This window comes from Melanostigma gelatinosum (assembly GCF_949748355.1).
Source record: "Melanostigma gelatinosum genome assembly, chromosome: 9".
In the NCBI taxonomy this organism is placed as follows: Eukaryota; Metazoa; Chordata; class Actinopteri; order Perciformes; family Zoarcidae; genus Melanostigma; species Melanostigma gelatinosum.
The window spans coordinates 13,222,868-13,247,303 of NC_136642.1; the positions used below are offsets into that span (position 1 = coordinate 13,222,868).

The 24,436-nt window shown below is 41.8% G+C and overlaps 2 protein-coding genes across 3 annotated transcripts; one reads left to right on the top strand and one right to left on the bottom strand.

The window, feature by feature from the left end:
- Positions 1 to 5,237: 5,237 nt before the first annotated feature.
- Positions 5,238 to 17,335, top strand: pals2a (protein associated with LIN7 2, MAGUK p55 family member a). Of its 2 annotated transcripts, none has more exons than XR_013772278.1 (14): positions 5,238 to 5,378; positions 6,910 to 6,994; positions 7,517 to 7,635; positions 8,419 to 8,537; positions 9,829 to 9,981; positions 10,560 to 10,709; positions 10,803 to 11,030; positions 14,765 to 14,896; positions 15,084 to 15,186; positions 15,329 to 15,394; positions 15,519 to 15,684; positions 15,780 to 15,982; positions 16,068 to 16,196; positions 16,300 to 16,436. XR_013772278.1 is itself a non-coding variant. In XM_079276287.1 (14 exons), the coding sequence occupies exons 3-14, from the start codon at positions 7,605 to 7,607 to the stop codon at positions 16,474 to 16,476; spliced, it is 1,653 nt and encodes a 550-aa protein (XP_079132413.1). In that variant the 5' UTR covers positions 5,238 to 5,378; positions 6,910 to 6,994; positions 7,517 to 7,604; the 3' UTR covers positions 16,477 to 17,335. The 2 variants fall into 2 exon arrangements, 1 of the variants encoding a protein (XP_079132413.1); XM_079276287.1 differs by having other exon boundaries at positions 15,519 to 15,680; positions 16,300 to 17,335.
- A 970-nt stretch (positions 17,336 to 18,305) lies between these two features.
- gsdmeb (gasdermin Eb) lies at positions 18,306 to 22,608 on the bottom strand. Its single transcript, XM_079275542.1, has 10 exons — positions 22,513 to 22,608; positions 21,941 to 22,163; positions 21,661 to 21,853; positions 21,150 to 21,324; positions 20,752 to 20,872; positions 20,544 to 20,657; positions 20,129 to 20,256; positions 19,873 to 20,038; positions 19,631 to 19,704; positions 18,306 to 19,504 (listed from the first exon to the last, which is right to left on the bottom strand). Exons 2-10 carry the CDS (start codon positions 22,143 to 22,145, stop codon positions 19,277 to 19,279), a joined length of 1,404 nt encoding a protein of 467 aa, XP_079131668.1. The 5' UTR covers positions 22,146 to 22,163; positions 22,513 to 22,608; the 3' UTR covers positions 18,306 to 19,276.
- Between the last annotated feature and the right edge of the window lie 1,828 nt (positions 22,609 to 24,436).

The window sequence follows — 24,436 nt, forward strand, 5'->3', positions numbered from 1 at the left end:
TGTCTGGGAAGACCAAGTTTTAGGAACATGTTTTCTAAAGAAATTGTGTTGAGTTGCCAAAACAAACGATTCCAGCAGAAGCTTTCAACCAAATAAAACCGTCTGATTGCTCCTAACAAGAAAAGAGAGGTTGGCCAAAGTGTTAGTTCAGATGTGCATCCACTCAGCACTTAGCCTACATGTGCGAAAGAGATTGCTCAGTGAATTAGTATTTACAGATAGGTCTGTCAGCACTTGTACAACACAAAAAGCTTCTGCAGTCTAAAACTGTGAAGTCTTCTGCAAATCATCATGCTGTTCTAAAAAGAAATGTACTGCATGTTTTGATTCAATGATAAAACTGGATTTTTACATAAATGTCAGAAGGAAATACACTGATGAATTAGCATTTGAAAATTAAAAAGTGTAAATGTTTTTTTAGTAAGCAGATTAGCCTTTTTGTGGAGAATCAGACACACACGCACGTACACGTACACGCACACAAACACCAACCACCATTATACCTTTTCACTTCCTAAGTGACCATTGCGGTTCATTGACTTGTTTTAAGTCATGCTGGGTAAGAACATTAGCTAAATGTAAAAATGTAATGAAGCGGGAGATGCCTACACAGAGCCTGATGGGACATGGTCTTCCTTGTGGTTGTGTTACTTACATGGTCTGAAGAATGACTCACAATAAAAGTGATTCTTAAATAACAGAGATTACAGCTCTACCCCCCCCCCCCATAAAAAAAAACTAAAATACAACTATGCGGACATAATCTTTAAAATATGAAACATTCATGGTCTACAGTCAGACTGTCTAACTATTTGAAATTGGTAATGGTGGCATGTGTGAGATTGTACAAAACCAATCAATGCAATTGTTTAATGAAATTCATTTGGTGACCTGTTTGTTTCACAAACGATTAAACCTTTGCTTTCTAGTGGATTAGCAAAATGACAGAGGGAAAATTGAAACAAGTGAAAGAAAAAGATTAGTTCTGTGTTTTTGTCTCAAAAGTGGCCACTGTGGCTAATGTTATCATTAGCTGCACAGCCTTACCCACTGTTCTTACCCACTGTTGTGTAGCCATTAGTGGTAATAGTGGTAATATACTCTATAATGGAGCTTATATATAATATATAATATATAATATAATAAAGCTTTATTTGCAGATATAATTCCATCACAAAAAATGAATCAAACCATTCTTCCCTGGTATGCAATTCACTGGGAATACATTTCACTTTTAGCTTCAATCCTCTGCTAAAAGCCCACCTACCCTGTTGTATTCAGTTATATTCACTTATACTAGTACTGCATTTGCTGTATAAAAACAAGTTCATTTTTAATTTCTTTGATATGAGTCTGTGTCCTGCAGGTGGGTTGGCACTTGGCTGCAGTATTTCTCAGTGGAAGGTGTTTATGAGGAGAATAGACTGGTGTATTAGAGAGCACATCAACCACATTAGACATGGCACTTAAAGGGCTCTCAGAGCTTTATCCACCTGGCACTCATTTGTTAGCGGGGTAGCAGGCAAGCTGATGTGACTCAGTATTTAGATCAGGAATTTATTATCGACCTTTTTCCATACAGCACATCCATTATTTCAGGAATAAATGAGGTAAATGGTTATTTATCAATGAAAACACCAGTGACTTTAAGAAAATGTGTCAGAAAACAGTGTTGCATATTGTTGTAATTCATTTCTCTGCTCATTAAGCTGCTCGTGATCAAAGGAGTCACTGGAGGAAAGGGAGAAATAATTACCACCAGGACACATCCTTCAGTCTTGACAATGTTTTATTACTTGGCTCTGCAGAAGTATTTTTGTTGACAGATTTGAATTGACGTCAACAGCTTTGGAGGGATACTTTGATTTTTGTTGTCTATTTAAATGTATTCAAATAAAAAAAACTGTTAAAATCCCTTTGTAATCCTCTGATTTGCTGATGTCTTCGATACAGTGAAGGTCTGCAGTACCAGAGGCAGGTTTGTATGTACTTTTCCTGCAAAGATTGTGCTGCCGCTCTGGAACAGAGTTCTCATATGTCTGTCATAGGAAACGACAGCACCAATCTACTGTCAAATTGAACAAGAGTGCTTTTCAAAGAAAATCGTTACCATCAAAGTAATCTTACCATTTAGGGACTGAAAGCTTTTCGTGCCCTCTCTCAACCTGGAATTGGAAATCTATGGGTTTGAGCGATTTACTGCCATTTCTTGTATGATTTGGTGCAATTTGGAACTATGCTTTCTGTTTTGGCCTGACTGACAAAATGTGTCAGTCAGTAGTGTTTCAAGTGGAGTTATGCCACTGTTTTGCATCCATGTAGATTACATACATGAGATCCAATGCTAGGAGAATGCTAAATGAATAGGTTTATGTTCATAAGATTTATTAATGAGTTTGAGACTCATCAATTGCCAATAAGATAACAAGAACTACTTTTCTTTTTTATCCATACTTAAATGAATTAATGTTTTTATTTCCCAATGCAGACCCCTCTGCAATTCTCGATACAAACTGAAACATTGTCTTCCCAAACATATTTCAACTTAATGTGAAAACAACAGACCATCATCGTCCATTTGAAGTTACACATCATCGGTTTTATTGAGACTTGTCATGCTGACTGTGACTCTTAAGTGGACTTTTTATATTAATCGAGGTCTGTCTCTTTACTTAAAAAGTTATTTTTGAACAGAAGTGAAATTGGCTCTTTAATAAAGGGTACTCTTGTCTGCCCTTCAAACATGTAACAGCTTCCTAATGTAATTAATGTAGAAACAAAAATGATTAAGGATAAAATAACATAAAATAACGTACATTTTAAATTGATATGAATCAATTATGTGGGCCCCTGAGAGTCTATGCACAGTTAAACTCATTGTTTAGGAATAATTACATTCTCCAAGCACATGTTGACTTCTGCAGTAAATTTGTGATGCAAAAAAATCATGTACCTTCAAGTCAAATCATGAACATTTTGATGAATCGTATTCTGTGACATCTTACATGTCTTGGTTTTTTCCACATTAATGTAACTGACATTTGTTAACTGCCTTGACTCTCGGGCAGTACTAAACTGATGAGAGAGTAGATTTTTCTCAGGAGTACACTAAAAGTGAATGAAATGACCCTCCCTCCTTATCCGACACACAGAGTATAAAACACAGGCAGTGTTGAGAATCTGAAAGAGGAGCTTCGAAACAGCGAGAAAATCAACTACAGCTGAATTTTCAAGGGTTACATTATAATGTAAGCATTGTTTTTATTTTACACCTTTTAATTGAAAGACACTTTTGATTGAATGTCAGTCAGTACGATTGGATCTGGCAGCTTTCATGGTGGAGTATCAATCCAATATGGAGCTTCTACTTCAGATTTTTACATTGTGACATTGTTGAATAATCATTTTTTGTATTATGCATTTTGACTGTGATACAGGATCCACTTCAGTGCTGTGATGTCGCGGAGTATTCTGGCTCTCTGCCTCTTGGCTTGTATTGACTCTGGCATAAGCGCATATCCAGCCAAGCCTCTCGGTCCCCGGGAAGGCGCACCACCTGAAGAGCTCGCCAAATATTATTCTGCCCTAAGACACTACATAAATCTCATTACAAGACAGAGGTTAGTTCTTAAATTTCTGTTACATAGGTATAGGTTCAAATCGTTTTTGAAAGCACATAAAGAAGTATTGATATGTTGCTTGGCTCTTTTTTTATGCATAGGTATGGGAAAAGAGACACCCCAGATACTGTATTTTCTGATGTGTTTATGAGGGAGAGCACAGAGAGTATTCCAGGATCAAACTACATCAGGTAAATTATTTCAAAAGGCTGCTTTTTATACATTGTGTAATGCTTTTATTTATTTATTTTTAATTTGTGTTGTCTATGTCAGATGTATGCAATATAATGTATTGTGTTGCATGATAGAACATGTGAGATGAAATACCAGAAAAGTATAAACTTCCGTACAATGTATAGTGTAATGAAATTCATCAGCCATGCAATACATCTCTTCCTGTGAAGCTTCAGTTCATGTCCACACTTTCATGTCAATATCATACAAGTGTTACATTTTAAGGTTATTGGTGGTTTGGGATTGGAATATTATTAATGTTTTAATACACTTTCTTCCTCTTGAATCTGAATAGGGACAGGGAACTTAACATGAAAATGTACTAAATACTGAACTTCCTTGTCTTAGGTATGATGAGCTGCCACTGTGGTGACGCTGTCATATTAAGGATAACTCTGCCACAAAGCTGCTGCAATGTCTTTAATTGACATAAATGAACTTGTGCTGCATGAAATAAACATTGTGTAATGAAACTACTTTGGTCTGTAATGTTGTAATTGTTACATTAAAACATGTTATTGACATGTCGACCCATTGTCTCACTCTGACTCATTTGGCTTGACAAACATCCAGTAGTACTACCCTGCATGTGCAGGAGTATATGTTGAACACAATATATATCATTCACTGATGGAGTAGCAGTGCTCTCTACTGGTGAACAGGCATCTAAATATGTTGAGAATTTTTCAAGTTGGGCAAATATCTTATACTTCATGTCTGCTGCTTATGTTCATTTTGGGGAGAGTTAAATAGAAATTAGCTGTAACTTGAGGGAACCACGGTGTTGCATTTATTGCACTTAGCTGAAACTAGATTTAGTAAATGGGATAATGCTTCATGCTGGTGGGTGGTACAAATGAGATTATTTGTAGCCAGATGTGGGGATGGAATATCTCAGGTTCCATTAATGGCAGCAGGATCAGATCCAGTATATCTTCCTGATAGGGTAAGTGTTTCCTCAAAGTCAAATTCTTAAATATGTTGTCAGTAGACACTGATATGGTGCATGATGTTTTGCCAGAGTGAGAATAAAAATCTGTTATTACTGTTATACTCCAGTCCACTACTGAATAGATTCAGTAAAACTCTAAATGTCCACCTGCTTTGGCACACTTAGTGAGTGTGTGTACAGTCTACAAGCAAAAACAACCAGAGGTAAAGTTGTTTCATATTTTATGTTTAGGGGTCATTGCATTTGGTTGGGTCAAAACAGTATTTTAAGAAACTATGGATGCAATTTACCTCCACACACCGGTATTTATTGTAGGGTCAAATTTACAGTACAGTATATGGGTGGGTTGTGCGGGATTTCAATGAGCTAGATATAACTTGAACGGCATTGGATGTCATTAGCACATCACTGTCTGTTTGGACGAGGAACTCAGAGAAGAGGCGCAGGCAGGCACGCTGGAAATGCACCAGCAAGTTAACTAACGTTACTACTGCGCAAGTTGTCTGAGAATTAGGTAACTCTGAAATGGACAGAAGCGTGAAAGAGTGACTGGGTGGCCGTGGTTCAATTAGGTAACGTATCATTCATTCTTACAGACACTTGCAAAACGTGGATCATCATGGGACCCTCTAGTTTCTTGGCTCTCACGACCAGCTAACGTTAGCTAGCTAGAATGAGCCACATGATATCACGGTTAGCTACTAACGTTAGCTACCGACTGGACTTTCAGCTAACTGTTCCTGACGACTATTACTAACAATAAAACGTTGACCAGCTAAGTTAAATAGATTTACTTCGCTGGCTTGTGGTAACATGCCTGTATTTGCCAGTCTGAAAGATACTTGGCGCAGTCAGTGTTTGCTATGAATCATTAGCATTGCTAACTTGCCTTCACGTGAGCTACACACTAGCACTAACTTGGTACCGGGACGGGCACTACTGTAGTAGTCGCTAATTAGGACCTGACAGCGTGTAACCGTGGTTTAACGTATTCCAAACAATACCGGATCGTTTACGCTAAAATGTTAGCTAAGTTACCCCACATAGGAAGTGGTTACACGTGCCCAATGCGCGTGTAACGTTAGTTTCACTGTGAATTTAAATCACAGCAGCCAACACGTTTCTTGAAGGCTGACTTTTTTTTTGTTTAACTCTACTGTGAGTTACTTTAGTGTCCTTCCACGACATTAGAACAACCTCACTATGTCTGATCGCATCTGCCTTCATGAGCACGTTCACGTCCCATCAGCCTGCTCCTCCATTCATCGAGACTGGCTCCTAATTTATGAAAAGCGTGACTGTTACGTAATAACGTTACAGCACGCGATATGCTTTACTGCGGTATCTGACCTCTCAGTTCTCACACATATCTCACAATCAGTTCAAATACAATCATCCAACCGACCCCAGTCTAATTTGTGGGCGAAAAAAAATATTTTAATCGGTCTCAGCTGCTCAGTTTTTCAATGTAGTCAATGGTTTAATGTGCTATTCGTGTATTTTAACACCAGCAGTAATACATGGATACAGTTAGTTTGGTGGTCTATACACTTTTGATCCTGTTTGAGGATTTATGGGTGAGAATTGTAGCCTACTCCAAAATATTTATGGTGGCCAACAAGTCAGATTTGAATGTTTTTATAATGTGCCAGGCACAGTAGTTGCTTTCATTTACACCTTATGTATAACTGCAGAGCAACAACTGCTGATGACAACAACAACTACGACTAGAATAATGTTAATAGTAATTCAGTGGAATATACCTAATAAAAGGCTTATTTTAGTTACATTTGATCTTTTTCAATCCACAGAAGATGAGTAATACTCCCAGTCTCACTCTCTCCGAGCTGAGCTTCATCTGACTTGGTGCTAGTTAATGAGTTTCTCTAAAAAGAGAGCGGTCATGTGATTAACTTAGCCAATCACAATGGCTGCATTTACAATACTGCTAAATGAACAGAAGTCTGGGCAATGAAGGCACGCCTGGGGCAGAGAGGACCTTACTTACCAGCATGAGCTGCTTTTATCACCTAGGTGGGTTTTTAGGTTGCCTTCGACAATTTCACCATAAAAGTAGAATAATGTGATTTATTTTCTCTTCAGTCCAGAGTTACCAGATGAGTGTTTTGTAGAAAACGTGGGGCTCCGTGACGGAGTGCTGCACTGATGATTTGAACACAGTTTGTAGGTGAGTTTGTGCCTTTCTTGTTTCTTTTTGGTTTTGGATGATTATCTGCTATTTTTTTGCTTTCTCTGCTCACATTGTATAGATTGTGTCCAGTTATGACGTCTATGCAGTTCACACTGTACTGTTAAATGGGACCAAGCTCAGAAAGCACATGTTTCTGTTTGTCCACCTACCCGCTAAGGTATTTGTAGGGCTGTTTTTGCCTCACTCTGTTCGGAGGTCTTGTTTGCACAGAGTCCCCAGAGGCCTCCCTCTGGGTGGCTGGCACAACCTTTAGCCAGAAGGGCAGGAGACTCATCCTTTGTCCCTCAATGAACCACTTTGTCATTCCCGCAATTCATTATAGCGCTCTGTGCTAACATACACATGTTTTCTGTCTCATGCATCCGTGCTGTATCTGAATTTGTTCAACAGCAGCATATGTTAGTAAATATCAGTTAAGCTTGATTCATTTATTGTACAGTATGTTGGTCTTAGTGTACAGTCTACTGACTTGTAGGGTTTTTCTTCTACCTTCTCCAGCCCTCCAGTTGTCTTGGTTTCTGTAAGCAGGCAGTTGGGTGGCTTTCGTGTTCAGAGTTTCACCGTCCTGAGCTGAGGAATATTAAACATGACTGTGGCCAACGCAAAGTCTGGCAAAGGTAAGCTGTCAATACAAAGACAAAGTCCGAACTAGTCTTCAGCACTGAACTGTTGGTGTGTGATGGTGTGTGTGCGCAACATTTTACATTTCATTACCATTTGAATGGAACTCTGCCCACTGGGCAGGGATAGTTGTGTGGCTGTGTTTGCAGTTGCCTCTGAACTTTCACATTTGTCCCTCTGTGACATTCAATAACCACACATAACAAAAACAAATTGCCACATGATGTACTTGCAAAGCAATGTTTTGGCTCATATAGAGACTGCATTTCTGTCTACTTCTGTTTCAATCTGAAAGAAATACAAATGGATGACAAGCCCGTTGAATGGAAATGTCAGAATTGGAAAGTACAGAAATGTATTTTCTATTCATTTGATCGAAATTATGATAATTATAATCGTTGAATATGAAATGACTTGCTGTCAGGATGTTGGGCTTCGGTTTCTTGCTGTGTGCTCTCAGTCCACAAGGCAGATCTGTTGGTAGAACAATTCCTTTGTGACTCAGTGTGCGTGCTTGTTGCTGCTGCAGTGGAACTAAGGGATGTTCTCTGTGAATTGGCCCATTGATAGACTGTCCACTATTGTTCTTGCCTTGTAAGCTCTTATTATACTCTCATTGTTTTGTTGTTTTCATTTTTTTTGTTTTCACTTTAACTGGCCGTGAGCTTTGTCACTAACTTATCGGGCTGCATTCACAAAGCAGTAGCTCTCGAGCTCAAAAGAAGTTCCGATTGTGGTTGGCATTCTGTTCGCCCAATCTTTGAATCTGTTTCCTTCAGCCATGCAGCAGGTACTGGACAACCTGAAAGACCTGCCATCGGGCTCAGGAGCCAAAGATATTGACCTAATATTCCTCAAAGGCATCATGGAGAGCCCCATCGTCCGCTCCCTCGCAAAGGTAAAACACACACACTCTCACACACACATTCGCAATCTCATTTGCTGGCCATCAAGCTCTAGCTACAGTTTAGAAGAGGAGCAAATGTCACTGTCAGCCCGAGGAAATGAAGACGTGATTAGTTTCACATGATGCCACATGTGCAGGATGACGACTGCTTCCTGACAGTGTACACTATGAGGCTCAGTAACATATTCCAACTTTTTGTGGGCTGATCTTGCCGTGTGCTCAATGTTGCGGTGTCGAGGTTTCAATTACTTATAGGAAATGTTTCCTGGCCAGTGTAACGGTATAACTATGCTTGTCTTTTAGAAGAGAGAAACAATTATGAGATTTACCCAAAGAAGACACATCATCCTCATTTTCAGGTTCATACTTTTTTCCCATACTATTTTGGGTTTATACTTGAACACGTTTGGATGCTTTAATGTTCGAAAAATACATTATTTTTGTCATGCTGTTGTCCTGAATACACCTGTACTCACCCTTTTTTCTCAAGCCGTGGGTGGAGATACTGAGATGAAGGGCGGTATATGAATATATCCTTATGAGCCATGAGCCTGCATGTGACATGTGACACTCAAATCTATGTGAAGAAACACAAAAAAAAGTAGTTTGTGTCCCCTGTAAAAGTAATGTAAACTATTTGCTTAAACTTGAGTAGACAGAAAACATTCTCTTTTAATACCAGTTAAATCATGAGGAACAAAGGGCTTACATAACTCACTCCAACTTCAACTATCACATCTATGAATAGAATGATTTCAATGGAAAACCTGTCACAAAGGCAAACTCTCATAACAAACGGAGCTCTGCTTTCCTGCTACGTGGGCCTGTACGTAGTTTCTGGTGTGACGTCATATCAAACAGAAACGCTGAATGTACCGGTAGTCATAGGCACGACATTTATCTGTTAATTTCATTCATAGCTTGATATAAGAGCCATTCATGTTTTCCATAAAATCACAAGAACATGGCATTTTGATGGTGCCTCACTTCTTTAATTTGACAGTTTGTGGACGCAACACTTCAAACAATATAGTGTTTTATCAGTTAAGGATTAACCATATGGGCTCTTTCCCCTGTGTTAGAAATTAATGTTGAGATGCAAAATGACAGTCCCTTTGTGGACCCGACTGTCAGGTGTCCATCTTATCTACCTCTATGCCCATGTGCTCACTGAGTGTAACTGGGGAAGTAGTTCAATGTGAAAGGCTTTTCATATTATCTTCTACCAAATTAACTAATTTGGTGTGTGTGTGTGTGTGTGTGTGTGTGTGTGTGTGTGTAGGCCCATGAGCGTCTTGAAGAAGTTAAGTTAAAAGCTGTGCGGGACGATAATGTTCAGCTGGTCACAGAGATCCTGGATTCCCTCAACATCCTGCCAGAAAAAGATTCTACCGCCGCTGAGCTTGTCAAAATCCTTCAGGAGCCGCACTTTAAGGTATCTTTGACCTCATTCCTCTTGTACACAATTTTTAATGGGAGTGAATGGACCAGAGACTTGTTCGAGTGAACGGTCTAGCTTGTGTGGGGATGGATGTCAGAGCATGTTACACCAACCACTGGTTAATATTCTCTGAAGCAGCTCTCCTTCCTTGTCGCCCTTTATATTCTCAATCTGCACACCCCCACCAAGGAGGGTGGGGGTGTGCTTCCTTGGGCCAATAGCAGGCTGAGTTATGTGGGTAAAGTCAGGGGGAGAAGACTGTCATGTACCGTTCAGTAAATCTACACATGTGCTGATGCAGTTTGTAGTCTCTGAACAATGCTAACTCTATGTTGTGGCTGCTAGGGTAAGACCCAGACTGATTTCTCGTCTCTATTTGATCAATTTGTCGATGCAGATCAAATGCATGTTGCAGTGGCAATCACTGTTAAGAGTTTAAGAGCACATAGTAGTGCTGATTGTTGTCTTCATTAGCGAGCAAAGGGTGTAAATGTACTTTGTACAGAGATTGTGAACCATACTTTTATTGCCGTCTGTACTTCTCTCTCCTGTTCTTCTTTGTTCTGCCTCAGTCTTTGATAGAGGCTCATGATAAAGTGTCTGCAAAGTGCTATGAAATGCCCCACGCTGCGGTGAACAGCAACGCCTTGTTGACGGGGTCACTCATGCCAGCTGACGCTGTCAGGATGATTGGCATCCAGAAGAAAGCCGGGGAACTGCTGGTAAGTTAGCCAGGCATTTATATCACCCACCGCTCTGCAGAGGAAACGTGTTCACTGTGTTATTCATGGCCTCTTTCATTGCCCCCCACCCAGGGGGTGACATTCCGCGTGGAGCGGGGAGAGATGGTGATCGCACGGATCCTGCACGGCAGCTCGATTGACCGGCAGGGCATGCTGCACACGGGAGACATAATCCGCGAGGTGAATGGCCGCGAGGTCGGTAAGAGTCCTCTTGAACTCCAGGAGCTGTTGGGGGACTGCAGTGGGAGCGTCACACTCAAGGTTCTGCCCAGCTACAGAGACACACCGGCACCTCCACAGGTGGGTGAGGAAAAAGAGGCTGCATTTGATATTTTCCTGCCCGTGATTCACCTGTGGGATACTAAAGATTCTGTGACAAAACTGAATTGAATACTCTTTTAAACTAGCTTGATATCTTGAAACCAGCGTGTTAAGTTCATGAGAATACAGGATGTGTTTGTTCAAAGTTCAAAGTTCAAAGTTCAAAGTTCACTTTATTGTCAAAGTTTCCACATGTGTTATGCATACAGAAAATTCGAAATGCCGTTTCTCGCAGTCCCACAGTGTAATATAGACATGAACATATAACATATAATAGAATAAAATAGAATAAAGTTAAGAACATAAGGGCCTAGATAAAGGATTAAACAAGTAGCAGCAGAGAATAAAAAGTGACTGGTGCTGATAAAAAGTGACTGGTGCTGATAAAAAGTGACTGGTGCTGGATGAGGGAAGGGGTGTGAGGGGGAGTAGATGTCCTGGTATGTTCCATTTGAGGCAGTGGGGAAAGGTGGGTGAGGGGGAGGGTAGAGAGGTCAGGGGAGAGATGGCAGGGGGGGAGAGAGGGGGAGCGAGAGGAGAGAGGGAGGGAGAGAGTTCAGCATCCTGACCGCCTGGTGGAAGAAGCTGTTCCTCAGCCGGGTAGAGCTCGAACGGAGACTGCGGAACCTTCTCCCTGAAGGCAGGAGGCTGAAGAGGCTGTTGGAGGGGTGGGTGGGGTCACCCGCAATGCCGAGTGCTTTGCGGGTGAGGCGGGTGTTGTAAATGTCCTGTAGTGTAGGGAGTGAGACTCCGATGATCCTCTGGGCAGAGTTCACAATGCGCTGCAGGCTCTTGCGGTTGGAGGCGGTGCAGCTTCCGAACCACAGCGTGATGCAGCTGCTGAGGATGCTCTCAGTGGCGCCTCGGTAGAATGAGAGCATGATGGGGGGGGGGGCTCCTGCTCGCTTGAGCTTCCTGATGAAGTACAGGCGTTGCTGGGCCTTCTTTGCCAGTGCAGTGGTGTTGCTGTTCCAGGTGAGGTCATCTGTGATTGTCACACCGAGGAATTTGGTGCTGCTCACCTGTTCCACAGCAGCACCATTGATGGTCAGAGGGAGGGGGGGTTGGGAGTGGGTTCTCCTGAAGTCAACAACAATCTCCTTTGTTTTCCCCACATTGAGGAAGAGATTGTTATTTTGGCACCAACGGACCAGCTGGTTCACTTCCTTCCTGTAGTTAGTCTCATCGTTGTGGCTGATGAGACCTACCACGGTAGTGTCGTCAGCGAACTTCACGATGTGGTTGGAGCTGTAGTTGGGTTTACAGTCATGGGTCAGCAGGGTGAAGAGAAGGGGGCTGAGCACACAACCTTGGGGGGCCCCCGTACTCAGTGTTAGTGTGTTCGAAGTGTTGTTGTTGACCCGAACAGCTTGTGGTCTCTCTGTGAGGAAGTCCAACAACCAGTTGCAGAGAGAGGGGCTGAGGCCCAGGTCTGTAAGTTTACACACAAGCTGCTGGGGGATGATTGTATTGAATGCTGAGCTGAAATCTATGAACAGCATTCTGACGTAGGAGTTCTTAGTGTCCAGGTGTGTGAGGGCTGGGTGTAGAGCGGAGGAGATTGCATCCTCTGTGGACCGTTTAGTTCGGTAAGCAAACTGAAACGGGTCCAGGGAGGGAGGAAGGGTGGATTTGATCTGCTTCATGACCAGCCTTTCGAAACACTTCATGATGGTAGAAGTCAATGCGACGGGGCGGTAGTCGTTGAAGCAGGCTGGAGATGACTTCTTCGGCACAGGAATGATGGTGGTTTCCTTGAAGCACGTGGGAACAACAGCCTGGCTCAGGGAGGTGTTAAAGATGTCGGTGAGGACATCCGTGAGCTCCTCTGCGCAGTCCCTCAGCACACGACCAGGAATGTTGTCAGGTCCCGCAGCCTTGCGGGTATTAATCCTCAGCAGTGTGCTCCTCACACTGGCTGGGGACAGGCACAGAGCCTGGTCGTCGGTGGGGGGGGTGGTTTTCTGCGCAGGTGTGTTGTTCTGTGCTTCGAAGCGTGCAAAGAAGCCATTGAGGTTGTTAAGCAGGGAGGTGTGACTGTCACAGGTCTGTGGCGGTAGTTTGTAGTCCGTTATGGTCCTAATGCCCTGCCACAGGCTCCGTGAGTCCCTGCTGTCTTTGAAATGTCCTGTGATTTTCCTGGTGTACAGTCGTTTAGCTTTCCTGATGCCACGGCACAGGTCAGCCCTGGCTGCTCCCAGCCCAGCTGGGTCTCCGGCTCTGAAGGCGGTGTCGCGAGCCTTGAGCAGTGTGCGGACCTCCCCTGTCAGCCATGGCTTCTGGTTGGCTCGGATGGTGATGGCTCTGGTGGTAGTTACATCATCAATGCACTTGGTGATGTAACCTGTGACTGTCTCTGTGTATTCTTGAATGTTAATGTGATGGTTGTAGGTGGCTGCCTGCTTGAACATGTCCCAGTCTGTGGTACCAAAGCAGTCCTGAAGTGCAGCTGTACTGTCCTCTGGCCACACCCGTACCTGTTTTGAAACCGGTTTGGTAACCTTTACCCTTGCTCTGTAGGCCGGTTTCAGCAAGACCGTGAGGTGGTCGGAGAGGCCAATGTGGGGGAGGGGGGACGCCTTGTACGCTCCCTTGATCGATGTGTAGACTAGGTCTAATTTGTTGTTTTCCCTGGTTGGAAAATCAACATGCTGGTATATTTTAGGCAGAACAGTTTTTAGGTTAGCATGGTTGAAGTCTCCAGCAACGATGAGAATGCCGTCTGGGTGTGCTGTCTGTTGCTCACTGATGGCTCTGTAAAGTTCACTGAGTGCCTCCTCTCTGTCCTTGTTGTTGGGGCTCGGAGGTATATAAACAGCCACCAGTAGAATGGCTGAAAACTCCCTCGGCAGGTAAAAAGGGCGGCACTTTAAAACCATAAACTCCACCAGCGGGGAACAGTGTTGGTTAACAACAATAGCGTCTCGACACCAAGCATCACTGATGTAAACACACACACCGCCGCCGCGGGACTTTCCCACGCTAACTATGTCTCTGTCTGCTCGGTAGCATGTTAGCTTGTCCAGTTGAATAGCGGAGTCCGGGATGTTGTGGTGGAGCCATGTTTCCGTGAACACGTAAACACAGCAGTCCCTCACCTCACGCTTGGTTCTGAGTAGCCGTATATTGTCCATCTTGTTGTCCAGTGAACGGACATTTGCCATGAGTAATGTTGGAATTGCCGGCTTGTGTGGGCTAGCCGCTAGCCTAGCCCGGATACCTCCACGCTTTCCCCGCTTTTTGTGGATGTGTAAGTGCCGGTGTGCCAAGTGTACAAGGCTGTCATACTGTACCTTTCAGGGATTGTGGGAGAGCTGCCTGACCTGGGTGATCTCAGAATGCCAGGCTTCTGAAAATTGAGCCCAGTGACCGTCTATTAATAACACTTCTCACACTATCTGTGACACACACACACACACACACACTACTCTGTTCACTGGAGTACCTCCTCCGCTTCTTAAAGTAACGAGTACTCAACAGCTGACGCAGAGGAGCAGTGTGTAGGGTTATGTCAGACACTGACCTTTGTGCCAGGGAGGACCGAATGATCTAATTCTACTGTTTGGTTATGTGCTTCCTGGGTTTCAGTTATGGTAACAGTTGTGAATAAGAAGACTCATTTGAATATAATGAGTGTAGGAAAAAAGGAAGTGGACATTAACTTTTTTTTGATTTGATTATCTGATATCTCGTTATAACACCCTATGTTGTAGGTTTATCTGAAGCCCTACTTCAACTATAATCCGGCCACGGACAACCTGATCCCCTGTAAAGAGGCAGGCCTGGTCTTTTCCAAGGGAGACATCCTTCATGTGGTCAACAGGGAGGACCCCAACTGGTGGCAGGTGAGAAGATCTAGTCCTGACAAGGCCAGTGCTGCTTTGACCAGACAAGTGAGGTGGAATTTACTTTGGAAAGCTGCAAGACGCTGCCAAAGATGAGGTCAAGATGTTGGTGACAGATACTTAGACATGGTAGCTCCTTCTACTCTGTGAAATATTGAATCTCTTTACTGGTCCAATTTCTGATTAGGCACGCAAAGTCGTTGGTGGAGCGACTGGTCTCATCCCCAGTCAGTTCTTGGAGGAGAAGAGGAAAGCTTTTGTGAGAAGAGACTGGGATACTTCTGGTACAGGTTAGTTCAAATCATGTTCACACAAGCCAACTCATTCACACCACGCTCCCTGCTTCTCCTTCACGTTATCATGATAGTCAGAAAAGACTTGGCTTTAGCACCACCATGTGGTGATCTAAAACTCTCTCGAAATTGATTTCAGGGATGATCTGTGGAACTGCGAAGAAAAAGAAGAAAAAAATGATGTACCTCACTTCAAAGAATGCAGGTGTGCATCACCACTGGATCTTATTTTCGTACATACAAGAAATGTTGTGAAAGGTTTGCATTGTGAAACTAAGTGCTTAGACAAGGTTGTGGTACTCATCCAGCCTGTGAATTGCCCTGAACAGAGTTTGACCGATATGAGCTGCAGATCTATGAGGAAGTAGCCAAGATGCCACCGTTTCAGAGGAAAACGCTGGTTGTGATTGGAGCCCAGGGAGTTGGGAGGCGGAGCCTGAAGAACAGACTTATCGTCATGAACCCTCTGCGATATGGAACCACTGTACCCTGTGAGTGAGTGAGACGGGCAGCCGAGGTAGTTGAATTGTCTTGGACCAGATTTGCTGCCAGGGTACATGTAACACCTCTGCTCACCTTTTCATCTCCAGTCACGTCACGACATCCGAGGGAAGAGGAGAGAGACGGCCAGAACTACTGCTTTGTGACGCGAGAAGCGATGGAGAAGGACATCAAGGAGAACCGTTATCTGGAGCATGGCGAGTACGATGCCAACCTTTATGGCACCAAGATCGACTCCATCCACGAAGTGGTGGATGCCAGCCGTACCTGCATCCTGGACGTCAACCCTCAGGTTAGTCAAAGGCAACACACTTCCAACGTTGTAGATCATTTTATTCCCCTGAATCGTTGGTTGTGACATTATATTTTCTGCCCAGGCCCTGAAAGTGTTGAAGACTGCTGAGTTTATGCCATTCGTGGTGTTTATTGCTGCTCCTGAACTGGATACACTAAGAGCCATGCACAAAGCTGTGATAGATGCTGGACTTACTACCAAACTACTCACGGTAGGTCTTTGAGAGCATTGAAGGCCCCTAAATACTTGCGATGATGGACCCTTCAGGGGTTATCACTCATCATCCTAATGGGCTGAATCTGTCTCCGTAACAGGAGAACGATTTGAAGAAGACCGTGGACGAGAGTGCCAGGATCCGTCGGGCATATAGCCACTACTTTGACCTGACTATTGTCAATGACAATCTGGACAAGGCCTTTGACACACTGCAAGAGGTGGTAGAGCGGTTATTCATAGAGCCCCAGTGGGTTCCAGTCAGCTGGGTCTACTGATGTTTTACAACCTACTGGACAGACATTGCTGTTCGAGCTGCTAGGCTTGGGATGAAAGGGGACACCTTAAGGGACGGAGAGTTCAACACTGCAGCCACGGACGCGTCGGACCTGTGTGAATATGGGTCTTGCGCAAAGCTGTATCGGAGCCACCTTTTCTGAATATCCAGATTCCTTTCTAGCTCTCTATGCAACTCCCAATGCACCGGAAGTGTACTTATTTATTGGCAATTTCTTTTTAAAGAATCCTTTCTATTCTTGTGGATTGGGAGACAAAATGCTGGCTGTTGTGTCAGGATATTTGAAAAGAAAATGCTATTTTTTGTCATGTCCTGTTTTAATTCTTCTGCTCTGTATGTAAAGTGTATTTATTTTGCTAAAAACGAGGAGAGCTTGCTCATTGAAAAGAATGATACCTCAGTGTTACAGTTTACAGTGCATATGACTCCAGTACGTCATCTCATTTTGTCACGACAAACCTGTCATACATGTAGAATGGTATCTTATTTTTGAGACCTTTCTTCTTCCTCAAGGCTGCGAGTCAGTTTTTTGTACAGAAGAAAAATGAATTCTGTAGCGTTAACCCATCATTTCTCTTTCACTCAAGCACAACAGATTACATTAATTATGTTGATTGTTTGTCAGACATTTAGATCACGTAAGTATTTCTGACTGTTAGACCCGTCACTATGGTGCTGTCTTTGTTTAAAAGAAACTTTCCACAGAACTCTTGAACAGGGTACTTCAATCTCAGTGAATCATCCCTTTTGATGTGATATTACTAAAACTTAACTGTTTTAAATAAAGTTCATATTTACTTATAAAAGGTATATTTTACAAGAATTCAGAAAAGTCGTATTTTCAGATGTCAAATAAATAACTGTTTTGTAATAATCCACGTTGGTTTTGCTTTGCTCATTTGGTGGAATTACTTGATAAACGTGTTGAGTACGTGTTCACCAACTGGAGAAGATATTTAACCGCCTGAGGTGTGTTTTTATGGCCAGAGGCATCATGTCTTCCTGTTGTCTGTCTGCGCTGATTCGATTTTGGTGGTCAAAGGTTAAGGTCACTGTGAACTCACGTCAGACCCATTTTAGTCAACGTGACATTTCGGGAACACTGAGCACATTTCCTCAAATATGGCACAAACGTCCACTTGCACTCAAGGTTGAAGTGATCAGAATTTGGTCGTCAAAGGTCATTGTGACCACACATGACATGTTCTTGGCCATAACTTGTATGCTGATTATTACAGTTTCACACAATTGTCGAGGGAAATAAAATGACAGGCATGGATGTAAACTGAAACATGTTTGTTATGGTGGAGGCATACAGCAGCGAGGTGGTACATTTTACAACATCGTTAAAACCTGAACTATTGTGACACACAATATTCACTGAAAATGATAACAGACAATATATAGCCTGTAACGTTAGCATTCTAAACATAGAATGTTTAGAATAAGATATCTTACAGCTTCAGAGTTGGGGTGTTCTCTTAAATCTGATACATTAGTTCCAACACCAAATAACTTACTGTAAAAATAGCATGTAAAAAAAGTCAACGTTGCATCTCAAACAATCATAATATAGTATGATAAAAAAGTCATAGTATTGGATGTCACAAAAAAGTCTGGTAAAAGTTATAGTCTATATAGTATGTTGAAAAAAGTCCTAAAAATCATACCATAGTAAGTCCTAAAAAAAAAAAGTATAGTTTGTTGCAATATATATATATATATATATATATATATATATATATATATATATATATATATATATATATATATATACACACAGACTTGGATAAAAAAAAAAACACCAACCAACATCACATAATTCTGTTTTATTGTTATTTTGTTCAAGAAATTTGCAGTCAAAAGTGAAACAACACATGTTCATAGTTGGATTTGCTCTGCCTGCCCCATTCACTTTAATAGAACTGGCACACTGACGTAATCACCCTTCCTCTTTTATATATTCTTTGTCCTATATCAGGAATTAAAGGACACCCCACAGCCAATCAGAATTCACCCAGACTTAAGTCCCACCCAGTATTAAGAAAATTACAAATGTAAATCTTTCGATAAAATGTACTTTGCTGTGCTTCTTTTAGATACTATGATCCAAAAGAAGATGGTAAGAACCAGGTGCGTGTCTTTGAACCCTTTTTCTTTCCAAAATCTGATTATATTCAAATTAGTGTGTATATTAATGCTGAAGCCACCAGTAGGTGCCAAGTTAAGAATTTAAAATATCGTAAATCAAAGATTGTGCTTGTGTATCTGAATTCAGCTGTGACCATATAATAGTATATTTCAGAGCTGCAGCTAATGTTTTCTCTTTAATCATACCATGGCCACTGAAATTCCTCAATTTTGATTGGCTTGAAGGTGTGGCTTAACTTTTTGTAACACACAAATTGCCGTCTCTCTTACTTAACAATAAGTAATAGACTCAAAGGGGATCATTTGATGATTGTAATCACTTGTTTTTTCAGATAACTTCAGAAATCAGTGAAAAATGCCCCTCACACTTTTCCCAGAGCCTAAGGTGACATCTTCAAAATGCTCATGACCTAAATCAATTGATTGTCCATTTGTCATTGATTATTGTTTCAGCATTAGTACATTTATATAATTACCCGACAGAAAAGATGTCTTAGTGGAAATTCTACTGCACCAAAAAGAGAGAGAGAAAAACCCCACTGATAGATAACACTTGATCTACGCGTTCCCCTTTACCTCGTTCCAGTGTAACGGTTCAAGTATTGGTTGGATATTAAGACGTCTTCAGTTCAGTCACAGTGGGCCAACGAGGCGAGACCTCTGACAGCGATACACAGGACCAGAGGATGGTTTCCTGGCAGGCTGCTTATTTCTGTCTTCACTGTGTTTCCATCTCTCTTCAGAGACACATTCGAGGAGGCAAACAGACGTTCAGTCTTCTCATAGACGTCTTCTGTCAGCGCGGCTAAGCCTGCGCTGCTCAGAGGCAACTCCCCCTTCCCCGATACGCACTGCACCTGGAACAGATGTGACAGGAAGATAAAAAGGCAGTGAAATCAATGGGATGCATCATGGGAAAATAACAAAAAAAACTTCCATAACATGTTTTTGTATTCTTATTTGTAGAAACTCTCTTTACTAACCAGTAGCTCCAGAGCCGGTAGCACAGTGAGGCTGCAGCACATTCCCAAAACAGAAAGACAATCGTTTGTCATCTCTGAAAGACAAAATACCCAGAAACAGGATGAAAACAGAGCTTGAGGAAATTCGATTTTCAAGACATTCAGCATGCAGCAGGAACTCTGCGACTCAACATACATGTCTTCCTGCCCTTAAATGGAGTGAGGAATTCAAGCAACATTTCAGTGAAGTCCAGCTTTCTCACCATCCATGGCGCTGGTAATAAGGTGAAATGCCGTAAGGAGTGGTGTGGAATCCACTTGACCAGACTGCTCTAAAAGGTCGAGAATTGCTTGGATGTTCTGTTTGTGGGACTCTGTCGTTGTGACCTCATCCAGGGCAGGTCTCTTATCTAAGCACATCTGTTCCAGCTGAGACAAAGGAAGACACCTAGATTTTATAGAAGCTCCAAATGCTGACTCCACAAGATAACTTTGTGTTGACATCACTTCTCTGCTTACCACATTCTGCAGTGAACAGACGGCCCCTTGGTCCGCCATAACTTTTGGGATTTGTTGGAGTAGAGAAGACTTTGTGGTGACAGGAAGAGCTGAAAGCAGCTGGAAATGATCTCTCAGTTGCTCCAGCTCTAAATAAAATACATACAATGGATACATTTCATCATCCAGCTCCATAGACTAAATGTGTACATGCAGCAGGTCACCAAACATTAAGATTCAGCCAGGCACTTTTAAAATAAAAGGACAAGTTGACACTAAAGACCTTATAATATAGGTCTAAACACATTTCAACAAGCAGTCCATTGTGATAAGACAGGTGGCCTCTAACAACATGCATTTCTGAACACGTCATGCGCTACAACAACCATCTGTAGCCACGTGTTTTATGGCTTCAGAGAAGAAAACAGTAATTTACCTCGTCTAAGGTGGCTATTTTCAGAGGCAGGAGCTCCAAAGACACCCAACGGTCCTTTCTTATCAAGACCATCTACTTCAAAATACCCAGCGGTGTCTGCCATCAGACACAGCTCTGTGGAAAAATAAAACATGTTACATTTTAAACACCCCGATGTGAAATGTAACTGCAGTAGAATTGAATCAATTGTGCGTGAATCATTTCTCACCGTAGTGCCCATCATGTTTGATCTCTAGCTCTATAAGGGCATATGCAATGGTAGTGTGGATGGGAATCTCCATGGTGATATTACTGTCTATACTCAAGCTCCCATTCTCCTTCAAGGACACCTGCAGATTTGCAATAATACCGCCAACATGTAAGGCCAAACACAAGTTATAACAAAACTCAATCTGTGTTAAAGGAAATATCCACATTAAAACAACGTATTACAGCTGAAAAACAGTTCAAGACTCCAAAGGATGTAAAAAATGAGGGGGCTGCGATTGAATTTAATGTTAGAAAACAGTATATACACTCTTATACTCTTCTGTTGTGAGGAACCCTTACACATACATTTACAACCTATACACGACTATAATTAATGAGTTTAATACGGTACTGTACCTTTGTGCTCTTGGGCCCGCAGAGGCTCAGTCCTCCTCCACACTGTCCTCCCTGCTGCACCTCCTCTATGACCGAACAGGGCTGAGTAGTCAAAATACGTTCCTTCACAATCCCAAAAGCCTGTCTGGGCTTCTCTTTTGTCTGCTGGACCAGCCTATGGGACATATCCAGGTTCCTGCCACATTGAATTCACAAAAATACTAACGTTTCACGGGGAACATTCTTGGAATATTATGAAATATATACAACCTGGGATTTCTGTAAAATACTGTCTTAAACTTTAAAATACAAAAAATAAAATAAAAACATCATCGAAAACCAAAACAAGCACTTTTCTTGCAAGTGTTAATGTTCAACCGAGCCTCGTGTTTTGATGCAACTTTATGGTCGGACAAAGATCATTCCGGCTGAGGCAGATCTTAAACACACTGCATGTCAGATGATATTTTCAGTGTCTTAACCTATTTAACATCATGAAACAGGACAGTGGAAACATGTGGAAGGAACTAACCTGTCTTTGGAGTCTCGCAGCAACTTCTGCACATCCACTTCTTCTTTTTTTAAACTACCAAATGGTGACTGGAGTTTGGAAGCGTCTTTACCCTCTAGGCTGACATTGGTGTGGGCAAAATTTGCATCTACGTTTCCCTGAATGTGGTCAGCAAATGTCCCATTGTATTTGATGAAATCTGCCTCTATGACACCTGTGGACAGTGAAACATTTCAGGTTTCTGTGGTCCTAATATAATAAATACATACAATTCAGCATACAGAGGGTGTTTGCTGTTTACCTGGCTTTATAGGTGTGTCTCCTGTTAGTATGTCATTGATTTGAAAGTCAGTTGGAATGTACTTGGGCTTCTGCCAGGGCCAGAAACGTTTGCGCTTCACCACCACTGTCAGAAGAGCAATTGTGTCATTCAGGCTGGACACTGGGATCAGCAAACCTCCACGATCCACCTCCTGCACAAAGTTTCTGGTGGCTGTGGCAAACATCTCCCAGCTGAGTAAAACCTGTGAGGGGGACAATGAAGCCGGGATTGGAACGCGTGAGCTCGTCCTCAGGCTGAAAGGAACTGGTGTTATTGCTGATTCAACAATCCTCACATCAACCACTCCTTACTTCTTTTCTTTAAGATCTCACAACACAACAACAATTCACGACACTGTACTTCAACAACACGCAAAACAAAAAAGAAACAAAGAATATTGAAAGAAATAGTCACAGAAACATGTCTGGTGGCTAACGTTACAGGCTAGTGGCATCAGTCAGCTGTCTCGAGTTGTGCGCGTAAGTTCGTCTGCTTGTAGAACAAAAAAGCATCGGAACCAAATGCAAAATGCGACATGTTTTACCACTTACCCCAAGTCCTTGTTTGAGAGAGGAACCTGACGAGAAACTGTGTCTGCGGCCAGACTTCAAGCAGAAAATCTGAGTCGGTTGTGCAGCTTGTTTTGGACAAAAGACGCTCCGCCTTTCCGCAACAGGAAGCTGTGGGCGTGCTACTGAGGCTACGCAAACACATAATAATAACAATAATAATAATAATAATAATAATAATAATAATAACAATAATAATATAATAATAATAATAATAATAATAATAATAATAATAATAATAATAATAATAATAATAATAATATAATAATAATAATAATAATAATAATAATAATAATAATAATAATAATAATAATAATAATAATAATAATAATAATAATGATGATAATGATGATGATAATGACAATACAAATATGATTATTATTTGTAGTAGTATCATTATGATAACAAGCTGAATAATAATTATGTTTTTCTCTGTATTGTTATTTTCCTTGTCCCCACCACAATGAGCTGTTTTGGGTATCAAACCTCTCCACATTGGTGTTTCACGTTGTATGAATTGAAAGCCTTTCTTTTCGTAAAGGACACAATTGAACATACCTGGCTGAAGTGTAAATGCTCAGTGAATGTCTGCTCCACAGAAATGATGTGATGTGTCAATCATGTTGGACAGCTGTCACAGGTCCGCATCGTTGAAAGACAGCATCTTGTGCAGGTCAGGGTGATCTAGGACACCGCTCGGTTTTCGGAGGTCTTTGTGCTGTCTCTGCACCATTGATGGCTATTTGTTGCCACCTAGTGGAAATAAATAAACTGTTCACCAGCTTCACTTCACATCTTGAATTGTGTACACATATTCTCTGATTTAGATCAGGTCAGTCAGCAGTATACTTATACTTAGTATTTTGCATTTTTTTAACTCCATAACTGTCAAAGATCTGGGGATGGCAAAATCATCAGCATTGTGTTTTTTCTGACACCTTTGTACTGATGAATGGAATACACATTTTAGGCACTAGGAGCCACTGTGTTAGCTCAGTCTTTCAGTGTTTGTTCATCAACGTAACACGGTTTAGCATACTACTTCATTGTTATTTATTGATGTATTCAGAGACATGTCTTATCTGATAACCTTATCTTGTTTCAGAGCTCCATTATTGTTTTTTTAGCCTTTGATTCTAGTTACACTGTAGAAAAAATGTAGATGGACAAGAAGTCAAGCACATCATGTAATGTGGCTAAAGCCCCAAAGCTGTGAATTGAATGAATGCATTTAATCAATTGTGGCTTGAGGCATAATCAGTTCACCCAGCATCTGTGTCACACAGCCACAATATAAAACTGCACATTGTGAGCTGCACAAGGTATTTAGTCAAGTGACACAGCCCACAACCCACCATATTACCATGGTGGGAGGAGCCTAACAGCTGCAGCTCTGAGCAAATACTCCTTTTATTTTCGAGTTATCTTTCACCCTTGTCCCACATATAAAGTGAACTCACTGGTGGATCTAGTATTTTATGGAGACTCACCTTTGATCATGTAATTGTGTAACAAGCAACATATTGGGATGAGCTCTTACAAGATGGTAATGCTCCCATGCAACATGACATTTGCAAATGTTTTTAACCAAATGCCTTTCATGCCCTACAGAGGTAACAACTTCACTTTCATAGGGTATTCCTGTTGCTCACAATTTGATGGCCCTCAGAATAATAATAGAGCTGCTCTGAAAGCACACAATGAACTTCCTCCTTTGTGGACATGTGAGTATCAAAACTGATGATTCTGCTTTTTTTTCCTTCCTGTTGGCACATTTAATCACCATTTATGACAGCGTTGTCAGCCTGACAAGTCAGCATCTCAGTTAAAGGTGCAATGTGTAAGAGAAATAGGGGGCAGCATTTCACCTCTACTGGGTACATACAATCTGTATTTACAGCCATTA

Coding starts and splice junctions, on each gene's coding strand:
- pals2a (XM_079276287.1), top strand. CDS start 7,605: ATGACTGTGGCCAACGCAAAGTCTGGCAAAG. Junction 7,636..8,418: donor CAACGCAAAGTCTGGCAAAG/GTAAGCTGTCAA, acceptor TGTTTCCTTCAG/CCATGCAGCAGGTACTGGAC. Junction 10,710..10,802: donor AGAAAGCCGGGGAACTGCTG/GTAAGTTAGCCA, acceptor CCCCCCACCCAG/GGGGTGACATTCCGCGTGGA.
- gsdmeb (XM_079275542.1), bottom strand. CDS start 22,145: ATGTTTGCCACAGCCACCAGAAACTTTGTGCAGGAGGTGGATCGTGGA. Junction 20,873..21,149: donor GCGGGCCCAAGAGCACAAAG/GTACAGTACCGT, acceptor GCAAATCTGCAG/GTGTCCTTGAAGGAGAATGG. Junction 20,257..20,543: donor AAATAGCCACCTTAGACGAG/GTAAATTACTGT, acceptor TATTTTATTTAG/AGCTGGAGCAACTGAGAGAT.